A 23,861-nucleotide genomic window follows, 5' to 3' on the forward strand; every position below is an offset into this window, starting at 1 on the left:
ACATGCTCTCGGCAAACTATGGTCCTCATTCTTATTTGTAGAAAAGACTTGCATCATTTTAGCCATTGTCTATCCACTGCAGGATGAAGGCCTCTTCTGCGTGTTTCCAACCAATACGGTCCTGAGCTTTCTTTTGCCAATTGGGCCGCAATACTTGCTGATGTCATTGATCCATCTTGTTTTAGGTCTCTTTCGTGGACGCTTTTTATTTAACTACATTTCCTTCATGGATACTGGCTACCAGTTTTGCTGGTGCTGTAAGCTGACTTTATTTCATTCCAGGGACAATCACAGAAGATATGAAAGTGCCAGTGCAGGACTGTCTTGTTTCAGCAAACATCAGTGTCAGTCTCTTTCTCTTTCTCTCTCTCTCTCTCTCTCTCTCTCTCTCTCATCATCATCATCATAAGTAGTTGGAAGGGACCTTGGAGGTCATCTAGTCCAACCCCCTGCTCAGGCAGGAAATCCTATACCATTTCAGACAAATGGCTGTCCAGTCTCTTTTTAAAAACTTCCAGTGTTGGAGCATTCACCACTTCTGGAGGCAGGTTGTTCCACTGGTTAATTGTTCTAACTGTCAGGAAGTTTCTCCTTAGTTCTAGGTTGCTTCTCTCCTTGACTAGTTTCCATTTGTTGCTTCTTGTCCTGCTTTCAGGTGCTTTGGAGAATAGCTTGGCTCCCTCTTTGTGGCAGCCCCTGAGATATTGGAACACTGCTATCATGTCACCCCTCACCCTTCTCTTCATTAAACTACACATAACCAATTCCAGCAACTGTTCCCTATATGTTTTAGCCTCCAGTCCCCCAATCATCTTTGTTGCTCTTCTCTGTACCCTTTCTAGAGTCTCAACATCTTTTTTACATCGTGGTGACCAAAACTGGATGCAGTATTCCAGGTGTGGCCTTACCAAAGCATTGTAAAGTGGTATTAGTACTTCACTTGATCTTGATTCTATCCCTCTGTTAATGCAGCCTAGCACTGTGTTGGTTTTTTTGGCAGCTGCAGCACACTGCTGGCTCATATTGAAGTGATTGTCTACTAGGACTCCGAGATCCCTCTCATAGTTACTACTATTGAGCAAGGTACCACCTATGCTATACCTATGCATTTGATTTTTCCTGACTAAATATAGAACCTTTCTCTCTCTCTCTCTCTCTCTCTCTCTCTCTCTCTCTCTCTCTCTCTCTCTCTCTCTCTCTCTCTCTCTCTCTCTCTCTCTCTCTCTCTCTCTCTCTGTGTGTGTGTGTGTGTACAATACACAGGTCAAAGTGCTGCTAGATGCATAGAGCTAGTTATGAAAAATGCTTCATGGACATAAAGTTATTCTATTGCTCTCCTCATGTGTTGAGACTAGAATTCCTGAACTTCTCATTCAATATAACGAATAGTGATTGAGAATCCTGAAAATTCAGTTTCACTATATCAGGAGCTGCTACAAGTCAAGTCAAGACTTTGCCTAAGAATTGTGTTGGCAAAAAGTAATCCTAATAAAAGTATGTCATTCAATTTGTACCAATGTAATGACCTGCCCCAGCTGGTCCCTCAGGAAAGCAAAACTTTTGACTCCATTGAGTTGAATCAAAAGAACTTTTACTGAGAGCAAGTGGTTGCAGAAAAGTCAGGCAGAATCTGAAGGTCCTGAGCAAATGGTGGTGGACCTGGCAACCTCAGGAATACTGTTGCTACTTTAAACTCAAGGATGGTATAAAAATAATTGTTATGTAAAGGTAAAGGTAAAGGTTCCCCCGCACATGCGTGCTAGTCGTTTTCGACTCTAGGGGCCGGTGCTCATCTTTGTTTCAAAGCCGAAGAGCCAGCGCTTGTCCGAGGACAATTGTTATGTACTGTATTGTAAATATGCTAAGCTAACTGACTCCCACCTATTGTGGAGAAGCTAAGCGGATATTTCCTGCCAAGCCAAGGCTAGCCCTCAGGGGACCCTGACGGTTAGTTCCAACTGTTTCAGAGGGAACATTCATATTTGGGTAGGAGATTCCAGGCAGGTAATTGGGTGAACACCTGAGGGCTTAAGTGTATAAGTACCAGCCATTACCTGTCATTTGCCCAGTTCTGTTCCTGTTCCAATAAAGCTATGCTATGATGCTGTGTCGCTCCTTGCCTATCGAAGCAACTCACTACATAAAAGCGGCGATGAGGATGGGATTCTGCAAGGAACAAGGCTGCTGCTGATCAATGGACTGGTGAGACATCAGGCTATGAGCCCTGGAGAGACCCGCTCCTCATCTGCCTGCCAGTAAGACACACTGGAGGCACAACAGACCTGAGGATCCATTCCCCAGGACCCCTAGGATCAGCAAAGCTCCAACCACAGTGGCACAGGCAAGACCCTGCACACGAGACCTCCCAAGAATGGCCAAATTTGGAAGAATTCAAGAGTTCGACATAACCCACCCTGAACAGTGGAGTGCATACGTCTCCCGGGTGGACAATTATCTCCATGCAAATCAGATCAAGGAAGATGGGCTGAAGGCGGCAACTTTGCTATGTGTCTGTGGGCAAGACACATTTGACATTGCAGAAAACCTAATAGCCCCAGCCAGCATAGAAACGGTCACCTACGCCGACCTAAAAAGAAGACTCAGAGAACATTTTGAGCCCAGGTTATCAGTCATCGCCTGGTGCCACACATTTGAGCGACGTGACCAGAGATCAAGGGAGTCGGCAGCAGAGTTTGTGGCAGCCCTTCTCCAAGCTTCACACAACTGTGAGCTCCCTGACCTGTGTTGTGATTCAGGGTCAGCCTGTGGGTTCAGCAGTTGGGTCGGACGACTCAGAGGAGGAGGAGGGGGGTGTTGAAGACCTTGCTAAGGGGGTTGACGATCTTGCTGATGAGAGCCCTCAGCCAGGCCCCTCCCACTTGGTCACCACGGAGACCCAGCTGTGTGAGCCTGACAGCGTGGATGAAGATGACCCACAGCTGGCCCTGTTCAAGGACGCCCAACGCAGGAGGCAGTCAATTAGGAGTAAACAGAGAAAGGCAATGGGGCTTCTCGGAAGGAGGCAGAGAGAAGCCACGCCCTGAACTCTATATAAGGGGAATGTGTGGGGAGGGCTGGTTTGCTGAAGGCAACCGCTTGGATAGTTCGTGTTTCTTAAAGCTCCTGTTTCTTGGTTCGTGTCTTGTTTGTTTTTGTAGCTATAAATTTGGCAGGCGTAATTCTAGCCTCTTGCCGTTTGTAAAGGGGTTGTCCCTGCCTTTTCTGCAGGGCCGGTAGCAGGCTGGTACAGAACAACCCGGAAGACCATCTTTGAGACAAGCTCGTTTGCAGGTTGCATAACAGAGAACTGCAACGCCTCTTCACCATTGAAAAATTAACCTTCCAAGATCCACTGAAGGAAGTCATGGTGGACAAGGCTGCCAGAGGAGCAATGAAGACTCTCCAGCCACCTAAAACACATAGCAGCCCCACAGCGATCAACCATGAGACCTCCAAAGGCTTCATGGAAGCCAGGGAGGAGAAAGAGGTTGACCGGCTGCAACGAGAGCCACCCTGATGGCCATGATCCACAGAACAAGCAGCTTCAGCAGTGAATGCGAGCTACAGGGGCCAGCATGAATGAGCAGAGTGCAGATTCCGCACATTGTATGTTGTGCCTGCGGAAAGCAGGGCCACATCGCCAAGGTTTGCCAAGGCCGGCGGCGGAACATGAAAACCCTGATGCAACAGCCAATACGGAAATGGTCCCCAGGGCAGACCTGAATTGAATACTGCTCGGGGAGACTAAACACGCCCTCAAGCAAAAAATCAGATTACAGCCAAGGCTGCAAGGCGTCTCATGCCTCATGGGACTCATACTGGATCAGCACTGTCCATGATCTCCTCCAAAACCTTTGACCACATCTGCAAGCAAAGCAGATGGCGGGTCCTGCTTAAAACATCCAGTTTGGTGTTAACGGACTTTTAGCACTGTCGCGTCCCCATAAGGGGGAGGCCATCGTCAATGTGCAATTCAAGGAATTTGAGGGTCTCCTCAGTGTAGTGGTTGTGGAGGGACAACGCACCAGCCTCATAGGGCTGGTCTGGTTCAAGGCCGTGGGCATCAACGTGACCGGCATCCATCGAACCCAAATAGATGAACTAGCCGGAGTATGCCAGCAATATGCCAACATGTTCAGTTCAGAGCTGGGACAGTACAAGGGGGTACCCATTTCCCTCAACCTTGACCAAACAGTAACGCCCATCCAACTAAAACGTTGAAGCCGAAGATAGATGTGGAACTTGAGAAGCTAATGCAGCAAGGAGTGCTCCAGCCCGTGGACAGCAGCCAGTGGGAGACTCCAATAGTGACCCCAGTCACGTCCAATGGGGATTTGCGCATATGTGCAGGTTATAAATGCACCATAAACAAGGAATTGCAACAGCATGCTTACCCGGTCCCAGTGGTAAGCCACATACTCGCCTCGCTGCAAGGAGGTCAAATCTTTGCTAAGCTAGACCTTGCCCAGGCATACCAACAGCTGCCAGTCGACGATCCTATGCCGAGGCACAAACCATAGTCACACACAGAGGGGTGTTCCGGGTGCACCACCTGCAGTTTGCGGTAAGCATAGCCCCTGGGTTATTCCAAAGCATCATGGAATGGACACTTAAAAACATATCCGGCGTTTGCCCATACTTTGACAATGTCCTGATCACAGCAGAATCAGTGGTGGTCCTGGCAGAATGGCTTAGGGCCGTTCTTCAACGTCTCCGGGAGGCAGGCTTAAGGCTAAAAAAGGACAAGTGCCAAATTGGTGTGGAATCTACAGAGTTCCTGGGATTCCGGATAGATGCTGCCGGAATCCATCCATCAGAGGCAAAGCTGAAGGCAATTCAACAAGCCTCCAGACACAAATCCAAGGGGGAACTGCAAGCATTCCTGGGCTTGCTGAATTTCTACCATTGGTTCTTGCCACACAAGGCTGCACTGGCAGAACCACCTCACCGCCTATTGGACAAAAAGGCGCCCTGGGTCTGGTCGAGCGCCTATGATAGGGCATTTAAGGCGGTTAAGTTGCTGCTATCCTCCAGCTCTGTGCTGGCCCACTTTAACGAGAAGCTGCCAGTAACGTTAATGTCAATGCTGCAGACATTTACATGTTTTTGCACTGACAATATAAGAGGCAGCCTTTTGTTTAAACTGTTTCACTTTGAATCACAAAAGGGAGGGAAATGTCAACCAGATATTTTTGAGAAGATAAGAAATAGCCTACGCAGAGAAAGGGAAGTGAAACTTCATATGTAAAATTAATTGGATAATGTGATTTATGATGTGTGAATAAGGGTGGGAATTGTGTATGATACCATGGGCTTAAGGGGGAAGATTTCAGATTCTGGCATCCATCCATGAATGTTGATGCTGCGTTTCATTATTAAGACTTTTTAGATTAAAAAATGCCTGAATTTTGTTTGAACTGTCTCATTAATCGGAACCATGAGAGTTAGCCTGTGACACTTCGCCATACGACATTGAGGCAGTGCTAAGCCATCAAACTCCAGATGGTTGCGAGGCTCCCATTGCATACTGTTCCAGAACCTATTCCAGAAAGTTTTTTTTCCTGTGAGAAGTTTGAATCGATTGGTTGAACTTTTTTAGTCCCACTTTTTTTTGGGGGGGGGAACTGCACATGGCGGAGGAAGACTGCGAGCCGCAGGAGACAGCTGAAAGACCCGCATGCAGCTATGGAGCTGTGGGTTGCCGACCCATGGGTTACGGTTAGGTCACCATGAACTCATAGATCAAAATGGACATTGCCAACAAATTTGAAATACTTGGGTATGGTTAGGAGGGCACTGACTTTTCTAGCCTGCTCTATCTATGTTTCCTGGTAAAATACATGGGAAAATCCCATTGGAGGAAAATTCCATTTAGGGTTAGGCTTAGGTGACCATGAACTCATTGAGCGAAATGTACATCGCTAACAAATTCAGAATACTTGGGTATGGTTAGGAGGGCACTGACTTTTGTAGCCTGCCCTATTTATGTTTCCTGGTAAAATACTTGGGAAAAACCCATTGGAGGAAAATTCCACTTAGGGTTAGGTCACCATGAACCCATAGAGAAAAATGGACTTTGCAACAAACTCGGAATACTTGGGTATGGTTAGGAGGGCACTGACTTTTCTAGCCTGCCCTATCTATGTTTCCTGGTAAAATACATGTGAAAATGTCATTAGAGGAAAATTCCACTTAGGGTTAGGGTTAGGGTTAGCTCATCGTGACCTCATAGAGGAAAATGGACATAGACCAAAACCTCAGAGTGATAACATATTGTTTAAGCTGTGCAATTCAATTTGAAAAACTGAAAATTTTGAAGGGGAAAAATAATAAAAAAATTAGAAGAACGTGGTTGCATAAAGATGCACACCCTCATGCTAACAGTCAATACCAGTTTTTTTCTTATTTGTTCATCAATTTTTGGAGGGACATCCAGTTCTTAATAATGTCACTGTTGTGCCATTTTTTCTCCTTTGATGACTGTCTTCATTTTCCATGGTATAGCCAATGCCCTGAAAATTGTTTTGTACCCGTCTCCTGACTGATACCTTCCAACAATGAGGTCTCTTTGATACTTTGTAAGCTCTTTGCAGATCATGGCTTTGCTGTAAGAGGCAACTGAGTGTCAGAAAAATCCTATTAGAACAGCTGAATTTTATATGGGTTGATCAGAGTCACTTTAATTGATGGCAGATGTATACTATTATTTACCATCAGTTTGAATGTTTGGTTAATTTTGAACAAAACCACGTCCCCACTTATAAGATGGTGTGCACACTTATGCAATGACATTATTGTACATTTTTAACTGTTACTCCCCCATGTAAAAGTTTACAGTTTACTTTTCAAGTGAATTGTACAGCTTATATATTATATTAAAGGTGTAGAGAATTCTAAACTTATTTATCTTGGTCTGATTTTTTTACATCTCACAACCTGGCATTTTAACAGGGGTGTGCACAGTTTTTATATCAACTGCATATACAAACTTTGGGGAGGTATGGATAGTCCTTGAAAATCAAATGGTCATGAATGGAAAAGGGGTATTTTTGCAGCTGAGAGCTTTAGCATCTTTGTTTGTTTTCCAAGACCAGGTTAAATGATCTCATGGAAGAAAATGGTAGTCAGTTGGCACAAGGCAGGGCAGGACATGGTGGCTGGGCTGAAGGCAGGGCTGAGGCTTCCCAGGCATTTGGGGCTTTGTTGTGATGGGGGAATGGTTGCTTTGTACTGTTGGAAGAAAAGTCTTCATTATGGTTCATCCAAGCTGGGAATAAACATGGCAACTGCTTTGGAAAGAAGGTTGTAGTTTATTGAAGAGAAGAACCAGACAGGAAGATGGCTGGCAGAAAAGAAGGACTGACCACATGTAGGGAGTGGGTTTTTATACCCTCTGGAGCCTTTTGTTTGGAGCTGCTTCCTCTTCCTGTTTGAAGCTATTTCTTGTGTCATGAACTTTGGACCTGAGTCTGAGTGTGCCTTTCTGGTATTCTGATGGTGATGGGTTAATCCTATTATGTCCAAAGGTCATGTTCTGCTTCCCTGGGGCTGGGGTATGTAGATTTTAGGTGTCTTTGTCTTCTTAATCTCCCAGCTGGGGGTCTGCAACCTTCCTGGATTTATATCTGCATTTATAGAGAACTGGTTTCTGCTTGAGGGAGGGAGACCTGGGGCTATCAAGAAAAACTGGGCATGCTTTCCTGCCTCTTTAAGATCCTTTTGAGGAAATATATTTTTCTGCCCTTTTAATATTTCCTTCTCTGGGGAGCTGACTTCCCACAGTACCATTGGAGTCTCTGGGGCATTTGGAGCTTCCCTTCCTGGATGTTCGGCTGGAAGACAGGTGGCTGATTTATGCCCCACTTCATGCTTCCCAGGCATTTTGTGCTTCCTGATTGGAATGCCTTTTCACTGCACTGCTGGGCCAGACTGAGGCAGGTCAAGCCTCTTTCCCCGGCTTCCCAGCACTCGCACAATGCTGCAACACTCCCATAACTTGCACCCGGCTGCACTGGGCCTCCTAGGGACTCTCTCACCCTCTAAGCCACCTAGTGTTCTGTTTAATGACCTACATCAGATGGATCAGGGGTAGGAGTCATTAAGCGAGCCACTTTGCTTAACAACAGTTGCAACATGTGATCTTAAAGGCTCTGTTGCAGTCATATCTTGAGCGCTACCTGTATATGTACATTTTCAGTCTTTCCACTTACAAAAATATAAAGTTACTTTTATTGGCCACCTTGCGGAGATAAAGATGTCCATACAGTTTTCTTGGTAAGAGAAACATGGAAGTATTGTAATATAACAACCAGTTGTCAGTGATCTGCACATTTGCTTCTTGCTTCTCCACATGTAAAATGTAGCAGCTTAACTCCATTCCCAAGACAGTCTCTTTTTGGACTATAAAGACAGAACAACTATTCTGTCTTTCCCTCTTCAACAGATTTAATTTTATAAAAGAAAAAGAGGTGTAATTACTAAAGGAAAAATCATGGGTTAAACGAGGACCTTGTCTAAAATTTGATTGAGGGATCAGGACAATTACAGAGTAAAATCCTCATGTGTAAGCAATCCAAATTTAAAGAGAAGACATTACTCTTCTGTAACATCAAGAAGACCGAGTGGGAGGATTTCCCTACCCAAGGGCCAAAAATGGCTCTTTCAGTAACTTTCAGGGCTTCTTCAGATAGTTTATATTTTCTCAAGATATGAAGGTGGAGAGGAAATATATTTTGATCATAGGCTGTTTGGTAATTGTCAGAAGAACATAAGAAGGATTTCTCCTCATGCTAATTCCCACTTAGACAAAATGTAACCCATAGTTGTTTTATTTATTCCTCTCCTCTTCTTCCCATCACCCTCAACTTTCTTTTATGCCTTCGAATGAAACACCCTTTTTACTGCAAGTCACGACTTTTTGCAGCACAGAAAAGCTTCCTTTTAATATGCAGATTGAGAAGCGGAGTTGGATCTTTCTTGCTTAGCATGTGCTTATAAATCAAAGGCATTCATAAAAAAATTCAAGACCACAGCTTTATTTTCAAACAAGATTGTTTAAACTCTGACTACTCTGAGAGATAGCAGGGAGCGTTGCTTCTCTTTATTCCCACACCATCTAGGAAACTCTGCCAAAACTAATTCTGTAATATGAATGCTGCAGCAGTTTGCAGAATCTTTCATGACATTGTAGTAGTTTCCTCCAAACCTACAAAAAAGCAATTGATGGAACAAGAGAACCCTTGTATCATTGACTAGCCAACATTATCTTGCATTCTTAATGTACACTATAGGAAAAGCTATTCGTAGCTGTTCATTTGACAGAAAGTTTGAATCAGCTGCAGCTGTTTGAGCAATTACTCTGGGCTTGCTATAGTAATTTGCTGTTAGTATGAATCAAATGCTCCCAGTGAGACAGGGGAAAAAAAAGTTGATTCAGAAAGAGTGGAGTCTTGTTATTTTCCAGGTTGCAGGATTAACATTAAATGATTCTGTGACTCAGAATACGCTGTTCAGCAATGTATAATATTCTCTTTAGTCCAAGTTACAATTTCTACAGCATTTCTCAAATTTAAAATATCTGAGCTGGAGAAACATTTTTAATCTTTTGTATCTAAAAATTGCCCTTTTCTCACCCATGGCACCTTTTCCTTTGGTTTTCAATATGATTGAAAATACATTATCCTTAATGAGGTTACAAATATAGTATCAGCCAAGGTACACAAAATATTTGGGATCAAAAAGAAAGAAAGAACTTACCTTTGGCTTCTACAGTAAAGCAAATATAGAAGTGGTGAACTACTGTTGATTATGCTGATGTTAAGGAATTTAAGATGCAGAACTCTGCAAAGGCTTTGGGTGACAACATTATCATCACACAAACGCAAGAGGTCTGTAATTGGATCTGGAAAATAATCAAGCTCTTTGTGGATTTTTAGAGAACTCAGAGGTTTCTATAACTTGGTGATTAAGTAAAATAGGTGTGAATAGGAGCAGGCTACTTCACATTTATGCATACAAACAGTTTGAGTGGACTTAGTGCTATGATTTTTTTTTACAAGTTCTTTCTCAGACAATGATGAGGGGTCTTTTGTTTTTGTTTTTGCGAAAGATAGCAGAAAGCAGTAAAGTGTTATGAAGAATTCATGATATCCAGTAGCTCCCTCACTGTGTCATCACCCGCAGAGAATAATTTATGTCATCCATAGCAAGGATATATACATAGCAAGGGTATAATGATCACAACAAATGCATATGACAAGATAATCTATGCTTCATTGAGTAATTGTTTCAGAATTTGGTCTAGTCATTAAGGCACCAGGCTAGATAGCCGGAGACTGTGAGTTCTAGCCATGACCTTAGCAATGAAAGCTAGCTGGGTGACCTTGGGCTAGTCTGTCTCTCTCTTTCAGCTCCATTCATCTCACAGAATTGTTGTAGGGAGAACAGAATAGAATAGAATAAATAGAACAGAACTTTGGAGGTCTTCTAGTCTAGCCCCCTGCTCGAGCAGGCGAACCTATACCATTTCAGACAAGTGACTGTCTAGTCCAGGGGTCGTCAACCTGAAACGGTGAAAGAGCCACTCGGAACCGGTTCCCTCACAAAAGAAAAAAGTGGGAGCTGCAAAATGCGTGCGCGCATAGAACAACAGACTTCATTGAAGAGTGGAGCCTAAGGCGAGACATGCACTGGCCCTGCCCCCCCCACCTGTCCAGCTCTCTGCAGCTCAATCTGAGGGTTGCCTCCGGCTTAGCATCTTCTGCGACTTCACACGTGCAACCACTTGCTCTTTCACACCCTGCCACAGCCCAGCAAATGGGGCAACCAAGGTGGGAATCTCCCTGGTGTTCTGGTGCTCGCCTGCCTCCCCTCCCTCGCCTGCAAACTCCTGCCACCCCCGCCTCTCTGCCAGGCAACACCCGCCAGCTCCCAGATGCCTCGTGAGTTGCCCTCCAGACTTGGTCAGCTCAGGAACGGTGCAAACCCGCCGCCCCTCCCTCGGTCCACTTTTTACTGCTATCCTCCTGGCCATTGCTTTGGCACATGCCCAGCCCACCCGGCTCCCTTTTCCACAGCGCTCCCTTTGTTCCCTGCCGAACTTCCAACTCCCACCCACGCCCAGCTCTTGAGGCACCGCTCACAGCAGAGCAGCCGCCCGGCACCTCTTGCCACGTGGTGCCTCCTGCAGACAGCCCCCTCCGCTTCCCTCCAGCCAGGCAGAGCGGTTTCCCAGGATCACCACCTTTCGGTAGTGCACAAATGGCATTGCCCAGCAGCGGCTCCAAGGCCAACTGAACACAGGGGGAGAAGGGTAGTAGTGGGGGGAGGAAAGGGTGGGTTACCTCAAAACAGGTGGGCCGAGCAATAAAGAGCCCGCCCGGGGACACCGTAACTGCAAATGGAGCGCGTGGGTTCCAAACATACAACTGAGCGTAAGCGCACGCCCTGGGCACCCTTTATTTTGCTTCTTGGGCGGAGGAAAAGGCATCGGAGGTGCTTTTGCTAAGCTTGGCTCCTCGCATGGCTTCAATTATGGTACTGCGCACATGTGTCCTGCTTTGGCATGAACATTGCCGAACGTATGTGAAATTTAATTCCCAAATAAAAACAACATCTCTGAAGTAATGAAAGTCCCTCTCTGGGAAGAATCTGAGTGTGAAGAGTTTTTCTTCATAGCTCGCACCTCCTTCTGCTGCTGGCAGCATCGCCCACACCCGCTTGCTGAGTACTGCCTGCCCCGTTGCCATTTGTGCAAGGACCCGGAAGCGTCCCCACCCCCATATGGGGATCTGCCTGCCTCCACCGCCCCGTTCTCTCAGCTGCCTGGCCCGAACGAAGGGGGTGGTGGAGGCTTGCAGAGCTGCTGCCTTTGTCTACTTTTCTTTCAGGCCATCCAGCCTCCGCCGCCCCGTTCTCTCAGCTGCCTGGCCCGAACGATGGGGGTAGCGGAGGCTTGCAGACCTGCTGCTTCGTTTGGGCCAGGCAGCTGAGAGAATGGGGAGGCGGAGGCTGGATGGCCCAAAAGAAAATCAGACGAAGGAAGCAGCTCTGCAAGCCTCCGCTGCCCCCCTGAACGAAGACGAGCCGAAGGTAGCAGCTCTGCAAGCCTCCGCCGTTCCCTTCTCTTAGCTGCCTGGCCTGAACGAAGGGGGCGGTGGAGGCTTGCAGAGCTGTTGCCTTTGGCTCCTCTTCATTCAGGCAAGCCAGCTGAGAGAAGGGGATGGACAAAAGGCGGGGGCCGACAAGGGAAGCTTCTGAGACCCCCGGTGGGACCCCCCCAGGCTAGCAGAGGTGGCGGCAGAGCAGGGCAAGGGGAGACCTGCCGGGCAGGGAAGAGGCAGGCCCAGGGCACCCCAAGACTGGCCGCCCGACCCACATAGCAGGTAGAAAAAGGGCCCACTCACCTTTCCAGTCCTCCCGTCTCTTCCTCCGTTTCCTCCGCTGCTGCTGTTTGCAGTCCGAAGAAGCAAAGAGGTTTGTGGGCAGTCCCACAAACGGCTTGTAGGCAGTCCCACAAACCAAAGAAGTTCAACCAATCAATTCAAACTTGGGGAGGGTTTTTTTTGTGAGCAGTTTGAATTGATTGATTGAACTTTTTTAGTCCCACTTTTTTTCCATAACTGCACATGGTGGAGGAGGACTGGGAGCCGCAGGAGACGGCTTAAAGAGCCGCATGCAGCTCCGGAGTCACTGGTTGCCGACCCGTGGTCTAGTCTCTTCTTTAAAATCTCCAGTGATGGAACGCCCACAATTTCTGAAGGCAAGCTGTTCCACTGGTTAATTGTCCTCACTGTTAGGAAGTTTTTCCTTAATTCCAAGTTGCTTCTCTCTTTGGTCAGTTTCCAAACATTGTTTCTTGTCTTAGGAGGAGGAAGGTGTGTTTGACATGTTTGCCACCTTGAGTTATTTGTAAAAGTAATAAAGCTGAGATACAAATAAAATAAAAAACAACAAAATATTTTGATTCCTAAGCAGAGAAACAGAACAACCAAGGCGGGGGGGGGGAAAGCAGTGGGAGCAGGAGCTACTTTCAACTTCCTGCCAGCTTTCTCAATGAGTTTCCTTGTGGGAATGACAGGGAGCATCAGAAATCTCTTCCTTCCTTCCCTTCTCTTCCTAACAGGTGAAGTTTCTAAAGGATTTGAGTGGAAATAAAGATATCTGTGTCACGATTAGAAACAATGCTTTTTTTTGCACTCTACAAAGTTAAAATGTTTATATTATTATTATTATTAATAATAATAATAATAATAATAATAATAATAATAATAATAATAATAATAATAATAATAATAATAATAATAATAATATTATTACATTACAGTCCCTGATAAGTTTCAGTTCCTATTAAAATAGTAAGATATTCTAAATTACCAGAATTCGCAGTCCTTAAAACCTTTGCTAATTATAATGCTTTTAATCTAAGAATTTAGGTACCGGTAGTTTGTTTCAGCCCGTAGTATTTTTATTGGCAGAGGGAAGGCCAAATCTTTTGGGTGGCATGGGAGGGAAGGAGGTTCCAGATGAAAATATGTGTTTATCCCTCTCTTAGGACTAATGTTACTGGTATTAGTTACAATTGGTGTTGATACTCCATTTCTTATACACAGAAATGCCATTCCATTTCTTATACATGCATTCATACTGAAAATATAAAAATATTGTTTTGTACAGCTTTGTGACTGCCAGTATTTTCTTGGTACCTAGGAATATAGTATCTATCATTTGATAGATACTGTGACATAAAATTCTTGTTTCAGCCAATTTTTGAAGTATGGGAAGGTAACAAGAGTTGTAACAAAACCTGCATGTTAAAGCCCATAATGTGTCCTCATTGTAGCAAAACCTATTTTCCAATGGTGGTACTTTGAGAGAGATAAAAGGGAAAGACACTGGACCTTCTGGCTCTCATCCCTGGCTGCAACAATATTCCGCCACACACACACACACACACACACACACACACACACACACACACAAAATGTACCTTTTCATCCAACATATTGTGAAGGGAAAAAAAATCTTCTAAACCCTTAGTCCCTTTTTTTTTCTTCTGACGTTGGACCTTACCCATTGTGCTTGTTTTTCTTGTTCAACTTTTCAGAAAGACTCACCCTGGTCCTCCACAAGACTTTTGCTCACCATTGCCTTTAGGCAAGTTATGTCTGCTGATGAATAACCTGTTGCAGGAACACCTACTGGCAATTCAGGCTAGATCTGAATAATGGTGGGACTTATACTGGATGAAGTGAAAGGTCCAGTCAGGTGTGCATTTAATACCTTCTTCTGCAAAATTTTGCAAGGCCCAGCTCATTACCTTAGATAGATTGAAAGCAGTAGGTCTTGATCAATATCAGCCTTCGACAGATTTACCTCCAAGATCATACAAGTCTTTGTGAGGACGAAGCTGCAGATTCTTCTGTGTGATGTGAATAATTAAAAAAAAATCCCTCAAACTCTGTCTTCAGATAAAATTTAATGAACAAACTAAGGAATAGTGACTTCTCCCAAGAGGCAAAAATCTGGTTTCTATTTAAAAAAAGAAAAAGAAAAAAGAAGAAAGCTGTTTCTCTAAGGTAGCTACTTGGGATATGCATGACATAAGATAAAAGAGAAACTTTATATTACTCATAAATATTCAGGTTTTTGTCACATTCTTTTAACGATGGAAGCAAGAGAGGAATTCATGCTTGATTACTAAGTGAAGCCTTTGGATAAAGGATCAAATGTAAGAGTTTTTGTGTGTTTTTTAATTGAGCTACCTTTAGTTTACAAGACTGGGTTGAAGAGATGAGGCAGAAGAATAATGTTTCGCTGTGCTTTTAGAGAGAAACTTTGTTACTTGCTTTGAACTAAATCAAACTACCAAAATACTGAATATCATTGAAGGGAGAATCTAATATACTTAATTCCACATTTTCAGGATCTGTAGAACATAATCTCTTTTGTTCAACTGGGCCATAAATTGTGTTTTAAGCAATCACCAGGCTTTCTTCCATGGAAAATAAACCCCATACAAATCACTCTTTCCATAGATGGTTGTGGGTGGACTTAGGCAGAAGTGGCAAATCAATTGGCACATCAGCCATCCCTAGCTTAGGCTGCCCATTAGGATAGAATAGTTTGGATGGAAGGAGATAGAAAAGTTCTGAAAAATTATGTTTTGCCTCTGATATTGATAAGACTACTAGCCTTTTAGACATCAAAGGTATTGAACATAGATGAAGTCTTTCATTCTTCCTAGGTCACTGTTGTATATCTATGCCCTAGTTGGGCAGTGGTTAGAATGCAGTAATGCAGGTTAACTCTGCCCATAGCCTGGAGTTTAAACCTGACAGGGCCAAAGGTTGACTCAGCCTTCCATCCTTCCAAGGTTGATAAAATGAGGAGCCAGATTGTTTGGGGCAATATGATAACATTATAAATTGCCCAGAGAGTGTTGTAAAGCACTATGGGGTGATATATAAGTCTAAGTGCTATTGCTATGAAGAATTGTTCTCCACAGTATGGCAGGATTTATTGATAGAAAATCTCAGTACATGCTATAAACATGTACATTGAAACAGTGTTTTCTGTTGATTCTTATTGTATTATTTTAATCCTTTTGCTATTTTACCTGGCAACATTTATTTAACTTTTGGGAATTTGTACATCACCAAAACATAGTTTCAATGTTAATATGGTTTAAGTAATATTTTATTCTTGAAATGTCCACTTTTTAAACTTAATATTGCTTCTGATAGTGCAGTTTTGATAGTATTATAATAGTGAAGCCATTTCTTTTCGATCATAAATAGCATCTTAGTAAAACAATGAATTTTTATATTGAGATCTACACAAGTGATCAAGAGTCTAATATGGTTTGCTTTAAAAACCAAACATTTTTACAGTACAGCAAATACATTTTATACATTTTTAAATCCCTCTTTTTTAGGAGCTACTACTTGACTGAAGAAAATTAAGCTGTTTGGTAACATTTCTTCCTTTTGAAAAAAAAGCACAAAGCAAAACCTAAATTGGCTACATGATGGGTAGGAGGGAAGGACTGGCTTTGCCCACGTAGAACATGGTTTTGGCAATTCATTGGAATCCTAAAATTCCGTGCTGAAAGTCCTTCTGTACATATATTTGCTACTGCAGGACAAAAATAGGAGTGGGAAATCAAATGCAATAAAGCTTTAAAAACATTTACACAGAAAAATCAGAAAATACAAATCTACCTTAAATGCTATCTGGTTCATGGGCCAGTCTAATTTATGCCTTTTGCAAAACTTACCTTTTTTAAACATTTACAATTTTCTCTTGAGTAATCCCAATTTATACACATATTGGAAATTAGGATTTGCCCATAACAATAAGCTAAGCTAGGATTCATTTTGCTTATTTTTAATTATTTATTTGAACATCTGAACTCAACCCAAGCAGCAACCCATGGCTTATATGGCAACTAAGCATAATGTGAAACATCATGGTTCATTTTAATCAAGGCTTATTGATTACTGATTCTAAGCCCAGAATCCTGGCTTATTCATAAATTGCTGCTTCTACTTTATCTGTCCAATGAACAAAAGGGCAAGGCAAGAATACCTATCTGACTCCTAAAACCCTTTCGAATGGATATCCATAAATGCTCACACATACACACAGACAAACCACACCACAAAAATCCTCCAAAACACCAAAATACCTCACAAAAGTGAAACAAACTGATAAAAATGCACAAGACATCTAAACTATTAAAGAATCTCTCACACATAAAACCCAACAAAAATAACCCATACACAGGAAATCCCCCCTCAACCTCACACAAACACACGGTGAGCTCTGCAGCATCAAAAAAAAACAAAACAAAAAACCCAACAAACCATACTTAAAAGACCTGCTGGTTTAGTGTTATTCATGAGTTTAGCCATTGTTTTTTTGTTAACAATTTGTTTAATGATCCACTGTATATGGTTTGTCATACACCCTTTTCAGATATTTTTTTTCAATCTGCACTTGAGGCTAGCTCACTTTGAACTTGGGTCTTAATTTTTTTTGTTTTCACTATGCCTGATGATGATTCCTATCTTTGAATCTGTGGCCCTACACCAAGCCTTTAGTTATAGGGAAAAGCCTTATCAAGCCTTTTTCAATTATTATATCCTTTCAAATAAAAACAAAATGTAGTGAAGTAGTTGAATTACGGGATTAAGACTGGGAAGATTGAGCTTGGATCTGCTTCTAACATCCATCTTTAATGATGGAAACTCACTGGGGTGACCTAGGACCAATCATTTTCTCTCTCATCCCAATCTACCTCACACACCTGTTGTTATAGCAATAAGATTGGAGAAGACAGAGAAATACATTAAAAAAATACTACCTTCTCAACCGTTCACAGATTTTACTGGAAAGGTTTTTGAGCATCAACGATCGGACAAAATCACAGAATACTGCAGGTGGTTCCTACAATGAACTGCACTTGTTCATGAGAGGTAGTGGATGATTTTGCAAATTGAGAGCACAGTCTTGGTTATTCGTCCCTCTCTCTAACCCAAACCATTATTCCGGAAAACATTTCATCCTTCAAATTGTTTGCAGGACAATATTCTCACTGGAGGGGAAAAAAATCAGTCAAGTTTCCAAAACCATTCCTGTCACATTGGTGACTTTTGGTTCTACAGTATATTAGTAATGGGACAGACACGATAGACTGGAAAAGAATCAGTGTCAACGGTTCAACTAACACAGTTGCTTGTGCAACATTTGCGATACTTTCTGAAGTTCTCCTGGGAGACTTCAGGGTGAGAAGTTGTCTAGCAGAAATGGAGGGTGCTGTGGAATTAGGGAGCTCGCATCACTTGCTGTGAGTGTAATATTTGCTGCCCAGTACTTGCAAGATTTTAAGCAGGCAACAAATAAAGCATCTGGGCTCCAACCACCCCTGCATTTAAAACAAATATCTGCATGACTGTTACATAAAATACTACCAAACGTACCATATGCTAAGACTCAAACTTTAATTCAGTAATTTGTTATTTTCTTAAAGACCACTAAATCCTGTTTATGATACAAGACATGTCTTTGTTTCTGTTGTATCTGCTCTGAGTTGACAACGCAGAAATATTTAGTCACTTAAAGGTAAAAGATTGCCAAAGTTGACAATCTTGTTAAACCTACGACCATAGATTTTAAAATACATTTGTTTCTTAAAATAAAATTTAGCCTGAAGCCTAGATAATTGGTATTATTACCAGGTATTAAAATAATTCAGATTAATTTTGCAGCATGTGTTAATTGAATTCTATTGTAACCTCACAACAGTTTGGTAGCTGAACATCTGATTCTCCTACTGTTTTCTGGTCTGCCTCAAACGATTTGGTTAATCAGACATTATTGTTATTTTTCATGTGTAATGCTGCACCTAAATTATTGCTGGTGTCAGATGTTGGAAGTACTTGGCTGTGGACTTCACGCATGAGGGTGATGTGTTGCACCACCACCAGGTGAAAGAGAATGACTACAATACCCTCTGAAGTGCTACAGAGGATTGCTTATACTTACCAATGTTTCTCTCATATAGACCAGGTTTCTTTCCATCTGTTAAATTTGTTTAGATATGTGTTTAAAATTGAGAAATATTTGGTGTTTTCTATATTATTTGGGGATGGGTGGATTAGGATACAAATTAGAACCCATCACCATCTTCTGCTGTCTCTAGGAAATTTGTTATACTCTTCTGCTGGACTGATTTGCTTTGGAGCCAGCAGAGCATCTCAATGCTCCAGATGTTATGTTCCACTTAGGGGGCTGCTGTAATAATGAAAGTTGCATAGCCTCTCCTGCCTTCGCACTATACTTTGCTTTCCTTGCTAGAAGTGTCAGCAAAGCATAGATGTCTTCCCTATCAGATTGGGGAAGCAACCCTACTAGTGCAAAACAGCCTCTCCCATTCAACATTTTGGCTTGAAATATTAGAAAGGTCTACACAACTGCCTTCCTTCCAAAGCAGGAACACAACAAAAACAATACCCAAATGGATTGCTACACAAGCCTATACACCTGTCTCTTTTTGTGTATGAGCGTGCAAAACATATTTCATCTGAAGGCCACCAGATTCTTATACACAAAATGTAATTCTATTATGTCTGGCAACACTGCGATGGAACACAATTTTATGCTGCACAAACATACACACAAAATAGTAGTATGCACATGTTTTGAGGACAGACACACACACGTACGTACATACATGAGCAAGAATGTATATTTTGATTAAGGATCTTGGGAAATAGACATTCTTAGCAAATATGGATGACAGATCAATTGTAATTTATTTTCTTTTAACACTGTATCATCATAAAGAAAACTGGTATAAATGAAAAAAATCTATTTCAAATATCTACATCTAAAATTTTAGGCAGTGAAAAAGCACTTTGTTGACAAGGAGTGTGGAATGATGAATGTTAATTGTCAGAAACTGCTGAATGCCTTTTTTTTAGTTGCCACAAACAAATTCACATATCAGAACGAACAATACTGCTAAATATCAGTTTTTGTTTTCTCCTGTTAAAACATACCGGGGGGGGTGGGAGGAAAAGAAAAAGAAAAGAAAAAAGAAAAAAACCCCTCCCCTATCCCTGGAAATTCATACATATTTCAAAGTTGTGTAATTGAAGCAATATTTAGAACCACAGATGAAGAAACACTGTGGCATTGATGTAATATACACAATGCACTTTGCTCTCTCTTTCTCTCTGGTTTTTAAATCTGTAATGTACATCAAATACTTTACAACAATGCATTAACAAAAGGCAAGAAACATCTTGCTGTACAGAGGAAATCCCAAATGCAACTTGAAGCCTAAATTCACAATGGATGAAGAGAGGAAACAAAGGGTGAGAAGCTGTCCCCCATAAGGTTTGTAAACTGTTCATTTTCTTGTGCTTAACTCTGGACTCACTTCGTTGTAACTTCCCTAACTTCCTTCAGCCACATTCAGTGTACAGTACTATTTGTTTTAAACTCTACATTAAAAGGTCAACTGCAAAGCTGCCCTCCCCCCAGTATATTTCTATATCTATATTTAAGAGATAGGATTCTATAGATACAGAAATAGATACACATCCCACTCTTTCTAATAACACTCCCGCGCTTACGTTTCCCATTCTTTTAGCCATCTAAAGATACCTTAATTGTTCCAGATTGAGTATTAGGGCCTTCCTACGGAACAGGCTTTAACAAACTAAATTTGCAGGAAAAGAATGTCTTGTGATATGCATGCACATGCACAGTTCCTGGACCTCTTCTTTTTTTCTTGCCCAAAACTCAAACCCAGGAATCTGGAGAGGCTGGATAGTGGCTTGTTTCATAATTGAGTTCACTATAGGGCCGAGCAGCAGAATAGAAATCAACGTAGTTGCCAGTGGACTTGAGTCCCAGGTGCATATTGTACTCGCTGGCAGGTGGGCGATGATGCACTTGATCTTCAAAGAAGGACTCATCATAGTTTCTTGATGAATTTTGAAATGGCTGATATGGTTCGTATTCCTTTCTTGTGGGCTCCTGTGGGACCGGCTGTGTTGAAACCTGTCAACAGAATAAGAAACCTTGGCTTATTAGGGAAGACTATAATGATAGGAAACAAACTGCCATGTCACTTAAGAGTGCAGAGCAAGGTTCCACTTCAGTGGGACTTATTAGACAGACAATGTGAATGTCATCAGCATTTCAACTGCTACAGAAAACATCTTAAGTCTTCCTGGATGAATGTCACTATTCTGCTTGATCTTTTTGCAAAGATTGCTTTACATTTACATTTGCAATCACTTTTGACAGAGGTTTTCCTCAAAAAAAGGTGTAGAATAAACTCCACATTAAACTTTTACAAGTAACACGATGTGTGGGTGGAGGATCTCAGATTGCAGAATGTGAAAAATATTAAGAATGCTTGTCCATTTTTTTCTGATTAAAATTTTACTATGCAATCATAAGGAATTTGAAATATAAGAAAGTGGAAACTGAGGTTTTTCTAACATTAAAAAAAATATCCTGGCTGCATTCTTGCAGTAATGGTTTCAGGCCAGAAAGCTACTTACAGAAACATTTAGTCCACAGTTACATGGAACAGTCATCCCAAAGGTCATACTGTGGGCAAAGTAACACTACTGTCTTTTAAGTAAGTAGTATAGTGGTTAAGCTATAGTGGTTGAGTTAGAAACCAGGAGACCATGAGTTCTAGCCCTGTTCTAGTCATGAGGCCTTCTGGATGTCTTTCTCTTAGCCCTAGGAAATAGGCAGTAGCAAACACTTCTGAAAATGCTGCCAAGAAAACTGCAGGGACATGTCTTAGCAGCTACGTAGAATCAAGACCGACTTAGATACGCACAAAAGTTGGAGATGAAATACATAATCCACTATGTGTCTTCATTTACATAAGGATAGCCATTTTTTACATTGTGAAGGAATTTAGATATTCATCGAAAGCTAGTAATCTGAGTTTTTAAACTACCACAAAACAATCTGTCACTGAAAGCTCTTTTCATAAATATGTGATTACCGTTCGCCATTTTCCTGAGAATATATTTCTAATATTGGTTTCTCTTTCACTCTCTCACATTCTTCTCAACAGAATCCCATCAACTTCCTGAGTAATGAAGCTCTCCTAGCCTCATGTTTTTTTTTGTGTGTGTGCGTGTGCGTGCACGTGCATGTGTACACACACAGACACCAGAAAATGTGAAACATATATTAGATATGTTTAATAATATTGTTAGGAGACTACTTCAGATGATTTGAAGAGGAACTACTTTTTGAAAATGCCCAGCTTCCACTTCTTTTATTTGCAAATAAAGGCATGTGCTTACAAATAATGGAAATATTTCTGCCATGTACTGATGCATCTGAATAATAAAGCTGCTTGGAAAATAGTTGAATATAAGTTGCATTTCCATAATTTACTGATAAACATAGCATTCACTAGGACAGACTGGGAAAAGTTCATATCTGTGAAACATTGAATAGTTTTTCAACTATGATTCTTTAAAATTACTACAGCTATATTAATCTTTTTTTTAGTTCAAAAGGGAATAAATTGATTTGCCACTTACCTGGTTGTGTTTGATATCTTCAGCAGGTGCACCATAAGAATTTCTATACAAAGTAGAGATTCCAGAGTTCTGACCTAGAAGTGGGAGAAATGGGAATTATGTTACTAGGCAAAATGGTAATTATGTGTGTGAACTAGTAGTGGTGGTAGTGTAAATTCAGTAAGACTTTATTAGCAATGATTTACTGATCCCCACATGAATCATCTATAAGAAAGAACATGTGACCGATATGTTTGTACTTCATCCCTTTCATATATTAGGAAGCTAGAAATCTTTATGCTGTACCAAAGCCAGTCACAGATACTTACTACATACAGATTTCTTGAAAACATTTTTAATAGTGAGAAGTACCTGTGAAATCAATCTCACATCAATGAACAATTGACTCTGTCTGGCTAAGATGTATTAGCAGAACAGAGATGAAGGTATAACAGCACACCGGAAAAAGAGCAGTTGTGTGTAGGAATGTTTTGCTAAATCATTCTATGCTTTGCAGAGCCATAAATAAATTTATGAATGTTCGGTTTAAAGCTGTATCAAGAAGATTGCGCTGTCATAAGAAATTACTTTTCCAGAACCCAATGCAGCATATAAACTCCTGGTTCAAGAGAGATTTGATTCCTGAACTTTTCTGGGGAAATGTGTTTTGTTTATTTAAGGTATTATATACTCCAATGCTCAGCCCCCAAAAATCTGACTTTCCCTGCTCTCATATTTGTTGGGAGAAAACCAGAGAAAGGGAAGACATACAACGACAGACATATACAATGTATCTAATAATATTTTTAAATGATTGGTGCCAGTTGTTATAGATATAAATAGAACATTACATAATTATCCTGAATGTATGTACTTTACATATATAGTAATCTTGTCTTAGAATGTCTGGCTACCTATTATTTTAAAAAACCAATTATTCTAGCAGGCAGTATCAGGGAAGCAATTTTCTCAGTATTCAAACAATGGTTACTAGAACGAAAACTGAATGACTTCCTTTCCTATCCAAATGAGGAGAGAATAATCTCCAGTTTCCTGTGAGGTACTCTATTTTATAACTTGTATGGCTTGTTTCTGAAGCCTACAAGCCAAATACAGCACTCTATTTAGTAAGTGTGTGTTCGGTTAGGATTAAGAGTCTAATGTGTGGGCTGCCAGCAGCCAAGTGTATTCCTTTACATTCCCCAGATATTGTCCACCAGCAGCAAATGTTGATCAAGGTACAAACTGTGAGCATATGTGTGTGTTACAAAAATACATTTATGTGTAACAAATCATGAGACACTATATGAGAAAGTATTTACTCACTTTGACTTTATACCTGGAAATCAGCTAAGATGATGTGATGAGATTTGTAAATGCATGTTAGGCAAATATTAAAATTCAATAGTAAATAACTAATTAAAATATTTATCAGTCATCATTTAAAAACTGATACAAAATTAAATTAAAAACCTACCAGCTTCTTGGGGGAAAAGCAATCAGTCCTCCACAAATGAATGTACCTTTAGCTAATAACTTCAAAAATTAGCTCTGCTTTTCTGATGCTAAGATTCTAAAGCTATCATATTAAACAGACAACAGCAGCTCCAGAAAAAAGCATCCTTAATATCTTTCATTAAGTATCAACAACCTGAACCGCAACATATAGTAGGTGAATCCAGAATTATGTACACATACTGGTTTTATGTTCTTCCCAACAAGTAAAGAGGAATTTAGGAACCCTGAGTAGTAGTTGGTTTCAAAATGCTCTTGAAAATGCAAGTGTTACCA

The 23,861-nt window shown here is 41.4% G+C and overlaps 1 protein-coding gene across 1 annotated transcript in view; it reads right to left on the bottom strand.

Annotated features, from left to right (window-relative positions):
- Positions 1–18,822: 18,822 nt before the first annotated feature.
- The window catches only part of CTNND2 (catenin delta 2), a gene marked incomplete at its 5' end in the record, with an annotated part of 412,468 nt that continues 407,429 nt past the window's right edge, over positions 18,823–23,861 (bottom strand). Inside the window, 2 exons of the mRNA XM_081326152.1 lie at positions 18,823–20,571; positions 22,092–22,165. Coding sequence (XP_081182278.1) covers positions 20,311–20,571; positions 22,092–22,165 — 335 coding nt within the window. The 3' untranslated portion in view covers positions 18,823–20,310. The remainder of the gene's footprint in view (positions 20,572–22,091; positions 22,166–23,861) is intronic.

This window comes from Vipera berus (genome assembly GCF_964194415.1).
Source record: "Vipera berus genome assembly, chromosome: 3".
Taxonomy (NCBI): Eukaryota; Metazoa; Chordata; class Lepidosauria; order Squamata; family Viperidae; genus Vipera; species Vipera berus.